The following is a 17,480-nucleotide window of genomic DNA, read 5'->3' as shown; positions in this document are numbered from 1 at the left end:
TTACTATATCCTAGTTTTCTTCAACTCTCCTTGCATGTTAGAATTACCAGGAGGGTTCTTTAAAAATATTCAAGTCAGGAGCCTATATTCTGATTGATATAGACAGAGTGAATTTTTGACATGTAATAGTTTTTAATCTTCCCAGGTGATTCTAATGAGCATGTAAATATGAGAACCATTGTTATAACCTCTCAACATCACCAATACTTGGTATTATACAATTTTCTAACTTTGCCAATCAAATTAATATAAAGTAATATGGTTTAAATTTGAATTTTGGTGATTACTAATAAGTTTGAGCAGCCATTTATATGCTTCTTAGCCTTTTGGGTTGTTCAACAAATTGGTAGTTCTTATTGTTTGTCCACTTTTGTGGGGAGCAGTCACTGACTTTTTAAAATTGATTTTTAGGAAAGCCTTTGTATATTTTAGATATTAGTTATTATCAGATTTAGAGAGAGAGCATATCTTTTCTCAGAATTGTCATTTGTTGATTACCTCTTTCATGGTTACCTTTTCTGAAATTAAATCTTTAATTATGATGTAATCAAATTTATTTCTATTTTTGCATTTTTTTTTCAAGAAAGTCTTTTCTTGCTCTAGGTCAAAATGATATTCTCTTTGTATTTTCTTATATTTTATAGGCTTTTTTTCTTACTCATAAAGTTATTAACGCATTTGGATCCCAACTTTGTATAGTGTTAGGGATAAAATGTTTTTCCCCCCCCCTCCATATGAGCCAAATTTCTGAATACCATCTGTTAAAGAGCATATCCTTGGATTTATGATGTCCTCTTAATCATATATTAAGAGTCTACCCTTAATCAGAATTAAGATCCCATCTTTCAGGGATAGTTATGAACTCTTTATTCCAATCCACTTCTTGGATTTCCTGCCAATGTTATTACTGTTTTTATTACAATAATTTTACAATATATATGTTTTTATATCACTTAGGATTTCTTTTTAAACTTTTTAAAAGGGTAATTTAATTATTTCTAAACATTTGTTATATCATATAAATATTAGAATAAGTTTAGACAGATGCTAAAACATATGGAGGAAATTTTATGTGGACATTTATATGGAAGAATAAATAATTTTAGAATAAGTTTAAATTACTCTGTTTTATATGCAATGCATTTTCACAAGTTACTAAATCCAGTTGGAAATTTTGATTATATGTTTGATTATATGTTTTGGATATATAAATTATTTGGGAAATAATTGATATTTTTATAACATTAAGTTATGTTGCTCAGAGCAAGAAATATATCCATTTGTGTAAATTATCTTTGTTTATATACAAGTTTAAATTGTTTTCTCCATAGAAATTGTAAGAATTTTTTATATTAATTTCCAAGATACTTTATAGTTTTATTCCTATAGTGAATAATATTTCATTTTTGATCATGCTAGCTATTATAGGTATAGAGTAATACTATTCATTTTTATAAGTTGATTTTGTATATGGCAATTTTGCTGAACTCTCAGTATTAATTCTAATAGGTATTCTGCAGACTTTAATATTAGTTTTATCTCATCCCTTCCATTCATCACACTCATATCTTTTACTTTCCTGCTATGGCAGGAGCAAGTACCTTTGGTACCATGGTACAAGGTTTATTTTGCTCCCAGGCTTAAAAGTATCTTAATATTCTCCATTAAGTGTGATAAATGGTGAAGATTACCAAGTGAAGAAGATTGTCATCCTTTCTAGTTTGTTAAGGGATACTTTTTTCTTTTTAATTCTGTAAAAGTTTTTCAAACTGAAAAAAGTTTATTGTGCATTTATTGAGTTAATTACATCTTTTCTGAATCAGCCTGTTAATGTGCTTAATTATATTGGCAAATTTTCTTATATTGAACAATCCTTGCATTCTTGGCATAAACCTCATATTATCATGATTATTATATTTATTTATTTATTTTTATTTTATTTTATTTTTTTTTGATGTGTGTGGACCATTTTTAAAGTCTTTATTGAACTTGTTACAATATTGCTTCTTTTTTATTTTTTGGTTTTTTGACCATGAGGCATGTGTGATCTTAGCTCCCGGACCAGGGATCAAACCTGCTCCCCTTGCATTGGAAGGCAAAGTCTTCACCACTGGACTGCCAGGGAAGTCCCACATGCTTATTTTAAATACACTATCTCACAGTAGCTGTGAAGAGTTGAATTGTGTCCAATCAAAATTCATATGTTGAAATCCTAACCCCCCATTACCTCAGAATACTAAAAAAGTACGTTTTCAGTGGTAATAACTCTGAGGCATTGTCTGTCTTCAATGTAGTTATTACTCCCTCACATTATATTATATTATAGTTACTCCATATAACATTCATAGTTCAAAGTTCTTTTCTTTCAGTATACCTTAAAAATGTTGCTTACTTGTCTTTTTTGCGTCCTTTGTTACTGTTATGAAGTTTATTATTAATTTGGTGCTTGTTGCTATTTAGGCAATCTATTTCTGCCTGCATGTATTGTATATTTTGTCTTGCATTTACTATTCTAAATTTTAGAATAGTATAAATATGTAAATAGTATAATATGCTTAAGTAAATAGTATAATATGCTTAAGTCTGAAACTTTCAATTTGACATTTTTCATAATCAATTTTAATTCAGTGAAAATCCACTTCCTAATTTTTTTTAACTATATCTTTTTTCTCTCTTTTTATTTTTCTTTCTGGTATTCCCAGGATCTAGATTTTGGCACTTTCATTTCTATCCTCTAACTCTCTCAGTATTTCTTTGATATATCTCTTCACTCTTTTCTGTAGTCCCCTAGGAGAATTTCTCCATTTAATCTTTGTGCTCAGTAATTCATCTATAAATTTTACCTATTCTGCAACTTAGTCCATTTTTATGGCTTTTTACAATTTCAGGCATTATATTTTCATACTGATATTTTCCATTTGGTTCACTTATTAATGACTTCTTACTCTTTTCTCACTTACAAATATTTCTTCCTTTGTCCTTAGGTAGATACTATCTTCATTTCCTTCTATTCTTAGAATTTTATTTCTATGAAAAGTTTAACCTAGATAAAGAATATTTGCCTTATTAGAGTAAATTTTTTCTTCATGTTTTTGGTATTGGAACAATCACAGTGTTTGCTGGACTCCAGTCTGAAAATATACATGGCTTTATCAAATTATTCATTAATTTATATTGTTTCAGCAAATATATTATTTCAATAGATATCTTCCTGTTTAACAAAGGAAATAGTTCTTTTGTCAGAAAATGATCATGGCTATTATCATTATAAGCTTGTTTATAATGTTTTCTTTGATGAAAAAGTAAGTGCATTGTCTTTATTTGCATAATTTATCACAATCCTGTACTATATATGTAATAAGGTAAGATTGTAGCTTTGTTAATCGGATTACTAAACAATCTTAGAAATTTTCCTAACAAAATATCTTCAAATTAGTTGTACATTTTCAACAGATTTTGGGAGCTAAGATATATGTTTGTATTACCATAAAATGTATATTGTTTTAGTAAACAATTTTTTAATTCACTTTGTAATTAAACAGATATTTACTCTGGGTATGAACTAGATGCTGCTAGGGATGCAAAAATAACAAAATTTAAAAAACTAAGATTCATTTGCTTTTCTAGGATTGCAAAATGATTTTGCAATTCATTTGATGCTGAAATGAAAGCACCCATGAGTGCAAGAGAATGAGAGGACTAGCTCCAATTGAGTAGATATATTCAAACGAACGTTTGCAAATTAATTCAGTGAAGTAGGTTGATGTTAGTTGCCAGAGCTCCTTGTGAGTATGATTAAATAGAGTGTCAAATAAAAAATAAATCCAGATTTAGATAAGGAGAGACCTTATTTGAAAAGATTACTGCAATAAGGGGAGTGGATGATTGTGGTAGGGAGAATATGCCAAGCATAGGATCAGCAGGCATCTCAAAGGCTAGGCAGAAAAGGGCTTTTCTCTTATAAGGAGGAATAACCAAGGCTGGAAAGAATGGGATGTGGGTGGGAAGGTAGGATGAGTGAGGATGGTACAACTGGGGACAGTAGACCAGAGAATGTTTTACTCCGAGGTCAGCCTCTTCTTAGAAGAGACTATGAAGGAAGGGTTGAGGCTGCTAGGCTGAGAGTGGGTCAGAGGAGCCTGGGGGAAGGAGAGAAGCTTAGCTAAAGTTTGGTCAAATCAAGGTAGCAGGTCTTTTGTCCAGATTGGTCAGTGGCACTAACAGTTCAGCTAATCATTAATGAAGCAAAGAATGGGAATTTGGAGGGTCAAAGTCTGGCCTTGTCCTGGATAAACAGGGGAGTGCCCTAAATCTTATCTAAGTCTTGTAGGGAAGGGTGGTTCTTTGTAGCAAGCCATTTCCAGAACACAGAGGGATGGGGGATTTCCTTAACCTTTGTTATTTTCCAGGGTCGCAGGGCTAGGGTAAAGTTCAACATGGTCAAGATGGTGATGAAGGTAAAGAGATTTCTGAGGAGAAATGTTTTGGCAGCTAGATGGGAAAGACTGGTAGAAAGCCCACAGGAAGGAAACCAGCAGATTTAAGATTACCATAGTCCCACTAAAGTTAAAAATAGGAAGTTTTGATTGTAGTCGCAGAGGCAGAATGCATTATTAACTGTGGTCAAAGCAGTATTGCATGTAGGCAAGTTTAGTGCCTCTAAGAGTAACAGTAATGCCTCTAACTGTAAGGAAAGCATAATTTTTGAGTGGAGATATTTGGAGGCTCTGTTTTTGAGGATTAGATTTCCTGCCCATCAATTCCCTCCTAACTAAGCCGCTAACATTGTGAGGTGCTCTAGATATCAGGTGAAAAGATGTGAGAAGTTTCTTCCAGGGCTGATTTAAGAACTGGTAAAAGGAATAATTTCCCTCTGTCTGTCTGTCTTAAAACAAAACTGTATAAAGTGATTAAAATGGCAAATCTATGCACATTTATAAATTCCTGATTGTTAGAATTTAATGTAAAGATAAAAACTGCTTACCATACAAAATGTCAAAAAAAAAGATCATATTAAAGAAGACATTTAAATGAAAAAATCCTTTCAAGTGAAATACCCTAATAAAAGGAAGAAAATTTGAAACTGAAGTAAAAATTTTTATATTGTTGCTTTGTCTGTAGAGATCAACTGAATCTTAAAACAATATATATTTTACAAATTCTAGTCTTAAAATCCATTGTCTTGAGTCCTAGACTATAATAGCATTAAATGAGCAGTCAAGCTGTTTTATTCTAGTCTTTCAAAGGAATTCAGACAGTTTTGCCAAAGATAATGTTACCTCAGTAATGGGATCCCACAAGTTCTCACTCACAGTTAGGATATGGATATCAAAGTGTTTGGTGAAATGACGAAAACAGCAGGTCTAAAAAGATAATTCTTTTGTGTACAATCAAAATAAAAAGGAGAGACAGTGTATTGTGAGTTTTAAAAAAAGGGGAGAATGTTGAGTAGGATTTGTACAAAGAACTTCAAAGTCTAACCTTTAAAATGAAGCTAAACCTAGGTTACCTTTAGGTCCACATATAGGAGAGCCATGTGTATTCTTTTGTAAATAATGTTTGTTTCAATATTTTGTCTTTAAAAATATTTCTCTTAGCATAATTTATTTATTGTGATTATTTCATTTTAGAGAAAGGTAACTGACCTCCCATTAAGAACATAAGATAACCCAGGGAGAGAAATAGTTCATCGATTGTTGGTTGAAGTTCTCATGAAAAATCTCGATCTAGTTATTGAAATACACTGCTATAAGCCTGCCAAAGTATAGCTCAGGATTTTATAGACACTTGTGGAAGTATTTTGGGATACTCATCATACCCCTGGGATTGCTCAGGTGCTTTGAGATTTCCGCTACATCTCCTTCCCTGGAGCTTTCTCTCTTTTGGTTGAAAGGGCACAACCTTATTCTGGAGGGGGCGAGTGGTGGCGGCACCACCAGGCTGATACTCAGTCCCTGCACGGAGTTCTGTGGTATCCCAGCTTTGCCATAATTATTATCTGGATACTACTGCACAATGCTTAGCTCTGGAAATGACTTTTGAATATACTTCATTCAAATCCTCTTACAATAGAAAATGTTATTGTTAGAATAAAGTAGTTCAAATTTCATAGCTTTCAGTGTCAGTAAGAATAGGCTGTATGTGCCCATTTTTCTTTTTGATTCATTGTAGCCTTTATTTTGACTTCGCTCTTGGCATTGGAAGAAATTCAGGCCCTTTTTATTTTGTTGCATAGACCTGGTATTTCCGGACCTTATATGTCAAGGTTTTCTCATATATAAGCCATTCTGAAGAGTTGGCCACATTATCAAGAGCTAAAGCTGTCCTTAGACCTTCCTCCCCTCCTAGTCAAGGGTGCTGCACAATAGTCTAGTTGGGAGCCTCAGGGAGGGCCGGTGGATGGCTCCCAGAAGGCGATTAGCAGTGTGGCTAGGAGTCCTCTGCTCTCATCAGCATGCGCCACAGGTGCTCTGCCCTACAACCTGAACCCCTTCCCCCTGCCTCACCTTTAGCCTTTGCCCATTTGGGAAGTGACTGTTCACATACACTCTGAAGCTGCCCCTCTGTACGAAACAGCCATTCCGTGCTTCCTCCTCTCTCTTTCAGGGGTATCTACCTCTTTTATAGGGCTCCTCCCTATCCATGGAGCCCCATACCCATTCTCGCCTACCTGTCAAAGATGATAAGTTCATTGAAGGCAGGGACCATGTGCTACTTATTTTTACTTTTCCACTCCTATAATGCTTGTCGAATAACGTGGTCTTGAAATGTATCTTTTGGAAGGGCGAAGGATATTTTTATGAGTGTTAAGAGATACGGGTCAGTATTATAAAAAAATGAAAATAACGATAAGCATTTATATCCCAAGTTAAGGAATTTCAGAACATACTAATGCTGCTATTTCTTAGTAAATTATAAATGTATAGCCTCTTAAACACGTATCCTGTGACTTCTCCTTCTGTGAAATGTCTCAGTTTGTGCACTGGTTAGTTTTCTTGGCTGCACTCAGTAATGATCTACAAAAGCAAAGAGCCCTTTGCAAATTACAGTCCTACAATACAATGAAGAAGAATATTATAAGATGTCTTACAATTGGGAGTTTTAAGCAGAGAACCTTTACAATAGACACTAATTAGATCCTTAAGAGTGTCAAAAATGAGCTGAGTTCTCCCAGGAGGATTTTGGAAGTTTCCTTTACCATGGCAAGCAATGAAGTTGCAATTGTTAGCAACTGCTTTAGAGTATTTAGCAATGTGGAGGAGTTAATGCAGGATCTAAAATTGTCTGACATCATGTCAGGATTACCTTCCTGGATTATATATTCAAATTCAAAAAGCACACAAAAGTTTTGAGTAAGAAAATGCATCTTATTTGCATTCACACGAGAAAGAACTTTTTTTTTTAACTTCACCTAATTTACCATCCTGCAAAGAACTAAACCTAATGATTAGTCTTCATTATTTTAACACCATCTCTGATCTCTTAGTGAACAGGATTTTAAGGTGATGTATGACATATTAATGTGAACCATGTTTTAATCAATACTGAGGTTTTTTTTTTCTTTTAACCTTGAAAGAATTCAAGGAAAATTTGATATTAAATGTACTTATAAGGATAAAAATGAAATTCAGAGCCAGCTGCTTTACAGCTTTTAATATTCATACCATATAGAGTTTCTTTAGTCATAACAGTGCGACAGTTTTTTAAAACAAGAGCTTGGGCAGCAGGTTGCAAAGCAGGAAACTGCCATTCATTAAAAAGTCACCCTAAACTTCTTCTAAACTAAATTATAAATATCTGTGGATTTCCTTTGGTAAATAGTTTTCAAACTTGGATATGCTGGATTTATTTTAGAAAAATGATTGTTGGCTTCAAACTTGTTTTAAAATTAGGCCTAAAAAGGTTAAATTTATAGAGTAAATGAATACCAAGTGGCCTCATGGTGTTTTGTCAATGGGATTACTGATTTTTACTTAAAATATGGTATTAAAATAATTCATCTAATGGCATCTGCTATTAATATTTATAATGTATTTAAGAATTTTTATTTGGAGATTTAAAACTCCCAATTGGCTTTAAACTTGGAGTGGTAATATTTCAATACATTATGAATAATTTATGAAGTATGAGTTATTTCCTTGATCACGTTTAAATATTCCATTTGTATTTTGAATACAGCCAGACTTACTTGCCTCTGGATCCTTAAGAAAGATAAAAGCAAAACCGTATATAGTTTTTTATAAAGAAATTCAAAATGGGCCTTAGGAAAAAAAAAATCACTCTTACCTTTCCCCGTATATAATTAGATTATCTGTTTCTTCTTGATCAAGCTTTGATCTTTTGCATACTTTAAAGATGTTGCTCCTCTGTCTTCTAGTTTGCAGGGTTTCAGATGTGAAAACTGCTGGCACCCTAATCTTTGTTCCTCCGTAGTTGTCTTTTTCTCTGGCTGCTTTTAAGATTTTCTCTTTGTTCTTAAATTTGAGCAATGATTATGATGTGTCATGGTGTTGTTTTCTTTTTGTTTCTCATATTTGGGGTTTAAGCTTGTTGAATCTCTGGGTTTATATTTTTCATCATTTGAAAAATTCTCAGCCTTTATTTCTTCAAATATTTTTTTCTCTCCTCTCCTTCAGGGACTATTCAACCACTTGAGGCTTTTCCATAATTCAGTGATCCTCTGTCTCTCCCTCCCTCCCTCCCTCCTTCCTTCCTTCCTTCCTCCTTTCCTCCTTCTCTTCCTTTCTCCCTTCCTCCCTTGCTCCCTCCCTCCCTTCCTTCCTTCCTCCTTTCCTCCTTCCCTTCCTTTCTCCCTCCCTCCCTCCCTCTGTTTCTTCCTTCCTGCCTGCCAGCTAGACTTTCCTGTGTTGCATTATAATTTCTATGTCTGTGTCTTCAATTTCACTACTCTTTTCTTCTGCAATGTCTTACCTGCTGTTAATCTCATATAGTATATTTTTTACTTTATACATTGTGGTTTTCATTTCTAGAAGTTCTATTTGGGTGTTTTTTTGTATCTGTTTAATCTATCTCCTAGCTTCTTGAGCATATGGAACATATCTAAATGTCCTTGCCTACCACTACCATCATCCAGGTCATTTGTAGATCAGTCTTGATTAATTTTTCTTCCCATTGTGGATTGTATTTTTCTGCTTCTTTGCATGTAATATATATATATATATATATATATATATATATATATATATATGGCCATACACCCCCCCACACACACACATTTTATTGCATACCAAGTATTGTGAATTTTACCATGTTGGGTGCTAATTAACCTTAAAATCCTTTTGAGCATAGTTTGGGATATAGAGAAGTTACTTGGAAATAGTTTGATTCTTTTGGGTCTTGTTTTTAAAGATTTGTCAGGTGAGGCCAAAGCAGCATTTATTCTAGCCTTAATTTTTCCCCACTGATAAGGTGAGACTCTTCTTAGTAATCAAACTGAAGTTCTGTGAATTCAAAATTTTCCTTCCTTGCTGTTGGTTCTTGTGTGAGCTACAGGCACTGTTCTCTCTAAATTTTGTGGGTGGCTCTTTCCTCAGTCTTGGGTCATTATCATTACTCAGTTCAATTGTAAGAAGGATTTTTTGCAGGTATCTTTAGTGCTTTCGGTAGAGTTCTTTCCTCTCCAGTGCTCTTGACTGCAAAATAGGCATCTTCATTTCACCACATTCTCAGCAATATCTCCAAAACTCAGGGAGATTTCTGGGGTTCAACTGAGTTCCACCTCCCTGGACCATAGTCTGGAAACCTTCTCCATGCATTAAGCCAGGGAAGTCATAGGGCTTACCTTATTTGTTTTTCATCTCTCATGGATCACTGTCCTTTGTTGCCTGATGTCTAATGTCTTAACAGTCATTGTTTCATACCTCTTGTTTCATTTTTTAGGTGTTTCAGATGGTAAGAGAAATATAGCCTCTGTCTTGACCAGAAGCAAAAGTGTCTAAATAAATCTACATAGCTAAATTTAATATATGGAAAGGTGTCAACATAAATTTCTGAGGAAGTTTTGGATTATTTATTGAATGATAGTGGTTCTTTTTCATTGGGAAATCAGTGTATGTTTTCATACCATATAGCACTGTTAATCTTAAAGAGTTTTATATTTTAAAAACAGGATTATAAAAAGTATAGCACATGCAAATACACACAGAGACACACAATATTCAATAGTCAATCCCGGGGAATGTGAAGTTGAATGAGTGTTGTCATATAACTGATGGCCATGTAAATTGTTACAACCCCTTTATGTTTAGTTAAAAAAAAAAAAGAAAACCTAAATAGTAATACTTTATACCTAGTGATTTTTACTCTGGGATGCTATTTTATGGGAAAAATGAATAAAAGCTAATTTTTATGTAAATTATTCCCTTTGTATATATTTAGCTAAAATTTAGAAATAATAGTTGTTTAATGATAGGGCAATGATGCATCCATGTGTATATAGTCACCAAAACAATCTTTACAAAAAGTTTATCCAAACAGGAAGATTTATATTATATTGTAAATGGAAATAAAATCGGTTTATATAGAACTTATATTTCTTAACTTATTAATGTGTTAAGTTGATAATGACATATATCTTATTATGTCAACCGTAGAGTGCATTAAAAATGTATTTTTGTTGTTGTTTTTAAATTTATTTATTTATTTTATTTATTTTTGGCTGCGTTGGGTCTTCCTTTCTGCGTTCGTGCTTTCTCTAGTTGCGGAGAGTGGGGGTTACTCTTCATTGTGGTGCGTGGGCTTCTCATTGCGTTGGCTTCTCTTGTTGTGGAGCACGGGCTCTAGGCACGCAGGCGTCCGTAGTTGTGGCTTGCGGGCTCTAGAGCGCAGGCTCAGTAGTTGTGGCGCACGGGCTTCATTGCTCCCCGGCATGTGAGAACTTCCCGGACCAGTGCTTGAACCCTTGTCCCCTGCATTGGCAGGCGGATTCTTAACCACTGCACCACCAGGGAAGCCCAAAACATGTATTGTTATACATTAAATAGGTGTAAGTATATTGAATGCCGACTTAGTGCCATGCACTGTACTATATACATGGGCATAGAGAGGGGAAGTAAGATCTGTTTTACAAAGAAGTGTAGAGTGCCATAGGATCAAATAAATAGGCTAAAGAATGGTGTTTGGAAAGTGAAATTATTGTTTTTTAGTTACATTACAAGAATGGCTTATCTGATATTCATTGACATTTATATCTATATGTTTTGTGAGCAGGCAACAATCCTTCTGGTGTTTTAGAGTCATAGAATTGTACTGTTATTTTATACTCTTCTTATTTGGCCTACTGAACTTTATACAATTATTCTAAGGTTTATTACTTTCTGTCTATATGTCCCCAAAGAGTTTATATTATATTGTTCTTAATTTAAAAAGCACAATATTATTTAATTTCATGGATTTTAAAATTATATAGTATTAAAGGCCTTTATATTTTATGGGCTGCTATTGTTGAAAATGTCTACCTAAAAGTGATGAGATTTGGGTAGTGAAAAGGCATACTGAATTTGATCTGCTGATTAATAGACATCATGGTATTGGTCTCTTTATTCTTCCAGAGAAATTGAATCTTACATTTGGATACATTATATTCCTTTTCTGCTAGTTTTTGATCTTCACTTATTCCTTGAGGATATGATCAATTAATAATCATGTCTGTTATGTTCTAGGTGAAGAGTAACTCTTGGGAGAATACAGAATATATTTTGTCCTTATTGTATTTCTTTGCATCTTGCAGAGTGCCTGGAACTGGAGATCAATAAATTATTTCTGAGTGAATGAATAAATTAATTGTAGAAAATGAAGTCATTTTAATTGTTACATATATATATATATAAAATAGTAATATCTTTCATACCATAGAAAATAAACCATGTTATATTGTTAATATACATGGAATAATTATCTTGGCATTCTAATTCTTAAAATGTATTCTCTACCTATCTTGTATTAATAGCATATATCATGAGAAGATGAGTAAAGTATGGGGTGAATAACAGATTGATATTATTGTGTCATTATCTAAGTCTACTAAACAGTACCTAGTAATATTTTATAATTCAATTAACTATTTTAATTTTTCTTGGGAGTAGAAGTGCAAGGACAGAGATAGCAGTAATTTCACTGCAATAACAACTTTATGATAAAGATTAATTTCTCTGCTGTGTTTCAATTGCTATGTAGATTTATGGAGAGTGTACGGACTGAATGTTTGTGTCCCCTGCAAATCCATATGTTGAAGCCCTCTCCCCCAGAGTGCTAGTATTTGGAGATAGAGCCTGTAGGAGCCAATTAGGTTTAGATGAGGTCACGAAGGTGGGGCCCCAGTGATGGGATTAGTGTCCTCATGAGAACAAGAAGAGATAAGAGTGCCCTCTCTCTTTCTGTCATGTGAGGAGACAGCCAGAAGGTGGCTGTTTACAAGCCAGGAAGAAGGTCCTCATTAGAACCCTACCATGCTGGCAGCCTAAAGTATGACTCTCAAACTTCCAGCCTCTAGAACTGTGAGGAATAAATTTCTGTTGTTTAAGCCACCCAGTTGATGGTATCTTGTTATGGCAGTCTGAGCAGACCAAAATAAAAATTGTTACTGAGAAGTAGGGTGCTGCTGTAACAAACACCTAAAAATGTAGAAACAGGTTTGGAATTGGGTAATGGGGGGAAGCTAGAAGAGTTTTGAAGTGCATGCTAGAAGAAACCAAGAGTATTTTGAAGGGATTACTAAAGACGATTCTGGTGAGAGGAGAGCTGGAGAGGAAGTTTCCATCTTCTTAGAGAATACATAGATAATCATGAACAGAATGTTGGTAGAAATCTGAATGGTAAAGGCCATTCTGTTAAGGTCTCGGAAAAGTGGAACATGTATTTTGAACAACGGTGAAAAAGTGATCGTTGTAATAAAGTGACAAAAAACTTGGCCAAATTGTATTTTTGTTCTCGTGTTTTGTGGAGGGTAAAACTTGCAATCTATAAAATTGGATATTTAGCTGAGGGGATTTCTAAGCAAAATGTTGAAGGAGGGGCTTGGTTCCTTCTAATTGATTACAGTAAAATGTGAGAAGGAAATGAATTTGTTAAGCAAAAAGTAATCAGTACTTAAAAGATTTGGAAAATTCTCAGCCAATCCATATAGCAGAGAACACCAAAGGTATGGCCAAATAGCCCTTTGATGAGATTAGTATCTATGTGAATTGCAGACCTAATCAGCTACTCTAGCAAAACATTGCCAGTTTCAACTGAAGAAGATGGAGATGGGATGAAATAAAGAACAGCTTTTGGATTTCTTAGATCCCACAGGACAGGACCATACAGCTATTTGGCTGTGAATGTGCACTATTCTTCAAGACTAGGAATGAATGATCCTGAATGTGACTCGGAGATCATCAAGGCTCCCTCCTTGGTTTCAGGGGTGGGGAATGGGAGGTATGCCATTGCCTTGGTTTCAACAGATAGGCAGCAGCTGTCTGGAGCATCATGGGACACAGGGCTGCCAAGCATAGACTGATTGGGGGTGGGGGGCATGACCCCCATTTATATCAGAAGACTTCTGTTTATCCACCACTGCTGTTAATGATAACCCAAAACATTACCACACTTCTTGCCAACAAGCTCAGGGAAAAGTTAACCTTCTTTATTCTTAAATTTAAAGGTAAATATAATTAGTGAAAGATGTATAATAGTATAAAAGACAAAAGTTAAGGAACTTTGGAGGAATTTCATTTGATATATTGTTCTTATCTGCTGTGCCACTCATAATATTGAGTATTACATTTATTCTTACCCATTGTCCTTCAGGATATTTTGAAATATTGTCTTTAAACATCTAGAAAATTTAAAAAGACTTTGTGATTAAAATAATTTACATAAAAGAGGTTGATCAACATTCCTTTATTTATGCTTTACTATTTTCTTAATTTTATAGGATATAAAGTGTGATTGAACTGAACATCTATTTGGTTGATCCTCATCATGAACCGTGCTTTTAGCAGGAAGAAAGGTAAGTGTGTCCACTAAAGACCTGGCAATCATTTCAATATTACTGTTCAAATCAAGCAGAGATGTTAAGAAATCACTTTTTCTGATTATCAAACCATGTGACTCTAGAATGAAATTAGAGTTGCAAAAAATAAAGTGATCTGACTTAGGAAGTTAGTCCTAACTTCACGTTTCATAGCCATAGTACTAAATTCCCTGAGCTTACATGGGCTATAGTGTTTTAAATTCACTCGTGTGTGTGTGTGTGTGTGTGTGTGTGTGTGTGTGCGTGCATGCACTTCACTTTTTAATTGAATAATGAATAAAGATTCATGATAGGTGAATTGATAGCAAGAGGCCAAATAAATTTGTTATTAATTTTAAAGTAGGAATTTAAAATAAGTATAAATATATCGTAATTATCAGTACAGAAATTTTTTTAAGGGGCAGGAAAACATGGCATTTGGCAAAATATTTCTTGATACACTCATAGGAAAGATAGAAAAATTTGATAGTTTTATATAGTTCAGTAAAGTTAAAATAATGTATCCTTGCCATTCTAGAAGGAGTTCTCTAGTGGTGGGCACAGGGCTCTCTCCTGTTTAACATGCTGTCAATGACCTGGGAGAGAATACTTAAATGATGCCACTCAAGTTCTTAGGTGATTGAAAGTAGGAAGAGATAACTGATATGGTAGGATTACAGGCATATGGGGGGGAAATGACTAGTTAGGTCATATTCCACACTGTAAACTTAATAAGATATTGTAAATTGCCAAACATGGGTCCAGAACCTCTAACACTTCTATACTTATTTATATATTGTTATTATTTGGGAGATGCACCTTATTGCTGTGTGGGTAAAACATGGCTGAAGAATAAAGTCATCAGTGTGGTTATCAAAGGTTCCAGTTCATTTTCTAATGGATGAATAATGAACAGTCTTGAACCAGGAAATAGATTAATTGTTCTACTCCATGACCTTAGTCACAGTGTGTTCTTGCTTTTAAGGATGAATTGACACACTGTAACATGCCTGGTTGAGAAAGGCTGAGATGACTTCAGGACTTTCAACCATGCAACAGGAAGCATGGCTGAGAACCCTTGGTGTGGTCTTGCAATTTTTGAAGACCTGTGAATGTTTGAATGCTATCATTTGTTCATGGAACTAACTTTAATAAAGGACAAATGGGTGTAAATTATAAGGTCATTGATTAAATGTAGGAAAAAAATTCCAACAAAATTGTGCCAAAGTATAACGGAATTATTCAAAGTATTACCTTTATTTTTTACTGAAATGAGAGGTGTTCAAACATTTGGATGTGGTACAGAGGATTAATGTATTCAGTAGGGATTTAGGTAATGTGAAGAACTTTCAGGCACTTTTCAACCCTGGGAAACTATGAATTTATTATTTTACTTATTTTTCAGAATAAGAGGAAGGCAAAATGACATTTATTGTGGTCTGTAGCTTGCTTCTGATTTAAAACATATACCAAAAATAAAATCATGCTTCTTTTTATTCCCTTTACTAGTAAAAAATCTAGAAATAATTCTCTGATATATAGAAGTATTTTTACTAAGACAATAAAAACCTTACATCACAACTCATCACTTTAAACACACTATCTTGTTTTTTAAAGACAATTCAATATCTTCGCTTCTTTTTATTTGCTTAGAATTACCTTTCCCATGGTTTTAAAATTGAAACTTCACATTTCTAATTTACTCTTTATTTGAAGGGGATTTGGAGTGGTTTTTCCCTGAGAAATCCCAAGTGTTGGATAGTAAGATGAGTAACTGGCGATTGTATATTTGTCTCACTTGAAGACAGTGGGAGTACAACCATGAGGAAAATCAGAGTGATCTAGAGAATCAAGAAGCAGAAACTTGTTATTTCCTGCTTTGCTGCATTCTCTTTAAATTTCTTTTGACTTCTCTTATTTTTCAAGTCTAGTGATTACATATCAGAAAATTTTTGATCAGTATTTTACTCCAGTTCATTTAGAACCTGATGCCGGGAAGTTCTACCTTAAGTTCACCAGTCACTTCACACTCTCTCATTTATTACAGTTGTAAAAAGAAAACTTCTTGGAGCCTGTGCTCCTAGTTTCAACCAGTAGCACTATTTGTTGAATTTTAATTTGAGATGTAAAACTGGAATTTTATCAGAGAATTCATATACTTGACCATCAGGAACTGTAATTATAGCCCTAGAGAATATATAATTCAAGTCATCTTTCCAATAACTAGCATCAACATACACTGTACTGTACTCTAAACAAAACAAGATCGTCTTTTATCTTTAAAAACTTATCTCTTATTTCATAGATATCCAATTTACTTGGTTATTACATGCAACCTTACTGAATCAGAAACCCAAGGAAAAGATTATCTTAAACCTAAACATAATTGTTTTTTTTTCTCTTTTTATTAAATCTCCCAATTAGTAATTTGGTATTCTTTGATTGAATTGTCCAGGCACTTCACTGATTTTCTTTGCAAATGCTTTAATGGTTATTAGAGTTGCTCATAGGGTCTGAAAAAAACTGAATGTACTAGAATTGCATCATTTTGGACTATTTTGAAAAGCTCTGTAAAAATTATCTAACCCCAGATTCATAGATTAAATTTAATTAATGTTTTATAGCTTCTTTCTTTCCCTATGTTAGCTTTCTTTTTGAACTTTTAAAATCTTATATTCTATTTATTATGTCAAAAATTAATCGTTTAGTTAAAAAAGCATAAACGTGATTATTCAACTAATTACACTTTATGTTCTTTAACTTATCAGTTGATATAGTGATGAGTAGAAATAATCATAGTGCAAAGCAGTTAAATTTCAATAGTTTTTAAATATTTTCCTTTTCATGAAAATTTTATTCAAATGCATCCATTCATCCATCAATATTTAGTTTTAAATTAATATGTTGAAAGTCGTTTTTTTCACTATTTTAAGCTCTGGTGATACAAGAATAATGAAGTTTACTGCATCTTTCTAGATGAACTCTTAATCTAAATACATTTGAATACCTAGATTTATTGACCCAGTAGTCAGAGTGGTTTGACAGCTGTCAAATATTTTTGAAATGTTGGCCTTTCCTTTTATGTGAATGTTCACTATTAAGTCAGTGATTATAGTTTAATATCAAGAAAGGGAACACATTCTAGAGTGTCTGTGTTCCTGTTTCGTCACCAATTCTATGTATCCAGTATCTTTTGTGGGTCCATATAGTGACCAAAGACCATCATCTGTACCCTTTCTTCAAGGTCAGCCACATCTATATGAGTTAACATATAGTTTTGTCCTGTCAGTTTTTTCTTTTGCCAAAGTATAAATTAGAATGACATTAAGGACTCATTTTGGAAATCCTTCAGGTTTAATAAGTGTATTACCCATACTAGAGGTATGTAATGAACAACCATTAAATCGTCAGCACTTGGTGTGTGGATGTAGATTTTTTGTGATTGTAGTAACTGCAGCTTATCCGCTGG

General features: G+C 33.7%; 1 protein-coding gene across 1 annotated transcript in view; it reads left to right on the top strand.

Annotated features, from left to right (window-relative positions):
- Positions 1–17,480, top strand: part of GULP1 (GULP PTB domain containing engulfment adaptor 1) — a 237,084-nt gene that overhangs the window by 149,540 nt on the left and 70,064 nt on the right. Inside the window, exon 3 of the mRNA XM_029226073.1 lies at positions 13,934–14,008. Coding sequence (XP_029081906.1) covers positions 13,981–14,008 — 28 coding nt within the window. The 5' untranslated portion in view covers positions 13,934–13,980. The remainder of the gene's footprint in view (positions 1–13,933; positions 14,009–17,480) is intronic.

This window comes from Monodon monoceros, unplaced genomic scaffold (genome assembly GCF_005190385.1).
Source record: "Monodon monoceros isolate NGI ecotype Baffin Bay Population unplaced genomic scaffold, NGI_Narwhal_1 Super_Scaffold_16, whole genome shotgun sequence".
Taxonomy (NCBI): Eukaryota; Metazoa; Chordata; class Mammalia; order Artiodactyla; family Monodontidae; genus Monodon; species Monodon monoceros.
This window is presented reverse-complemented; position numbering and strand designations above follow the sequence as displayed.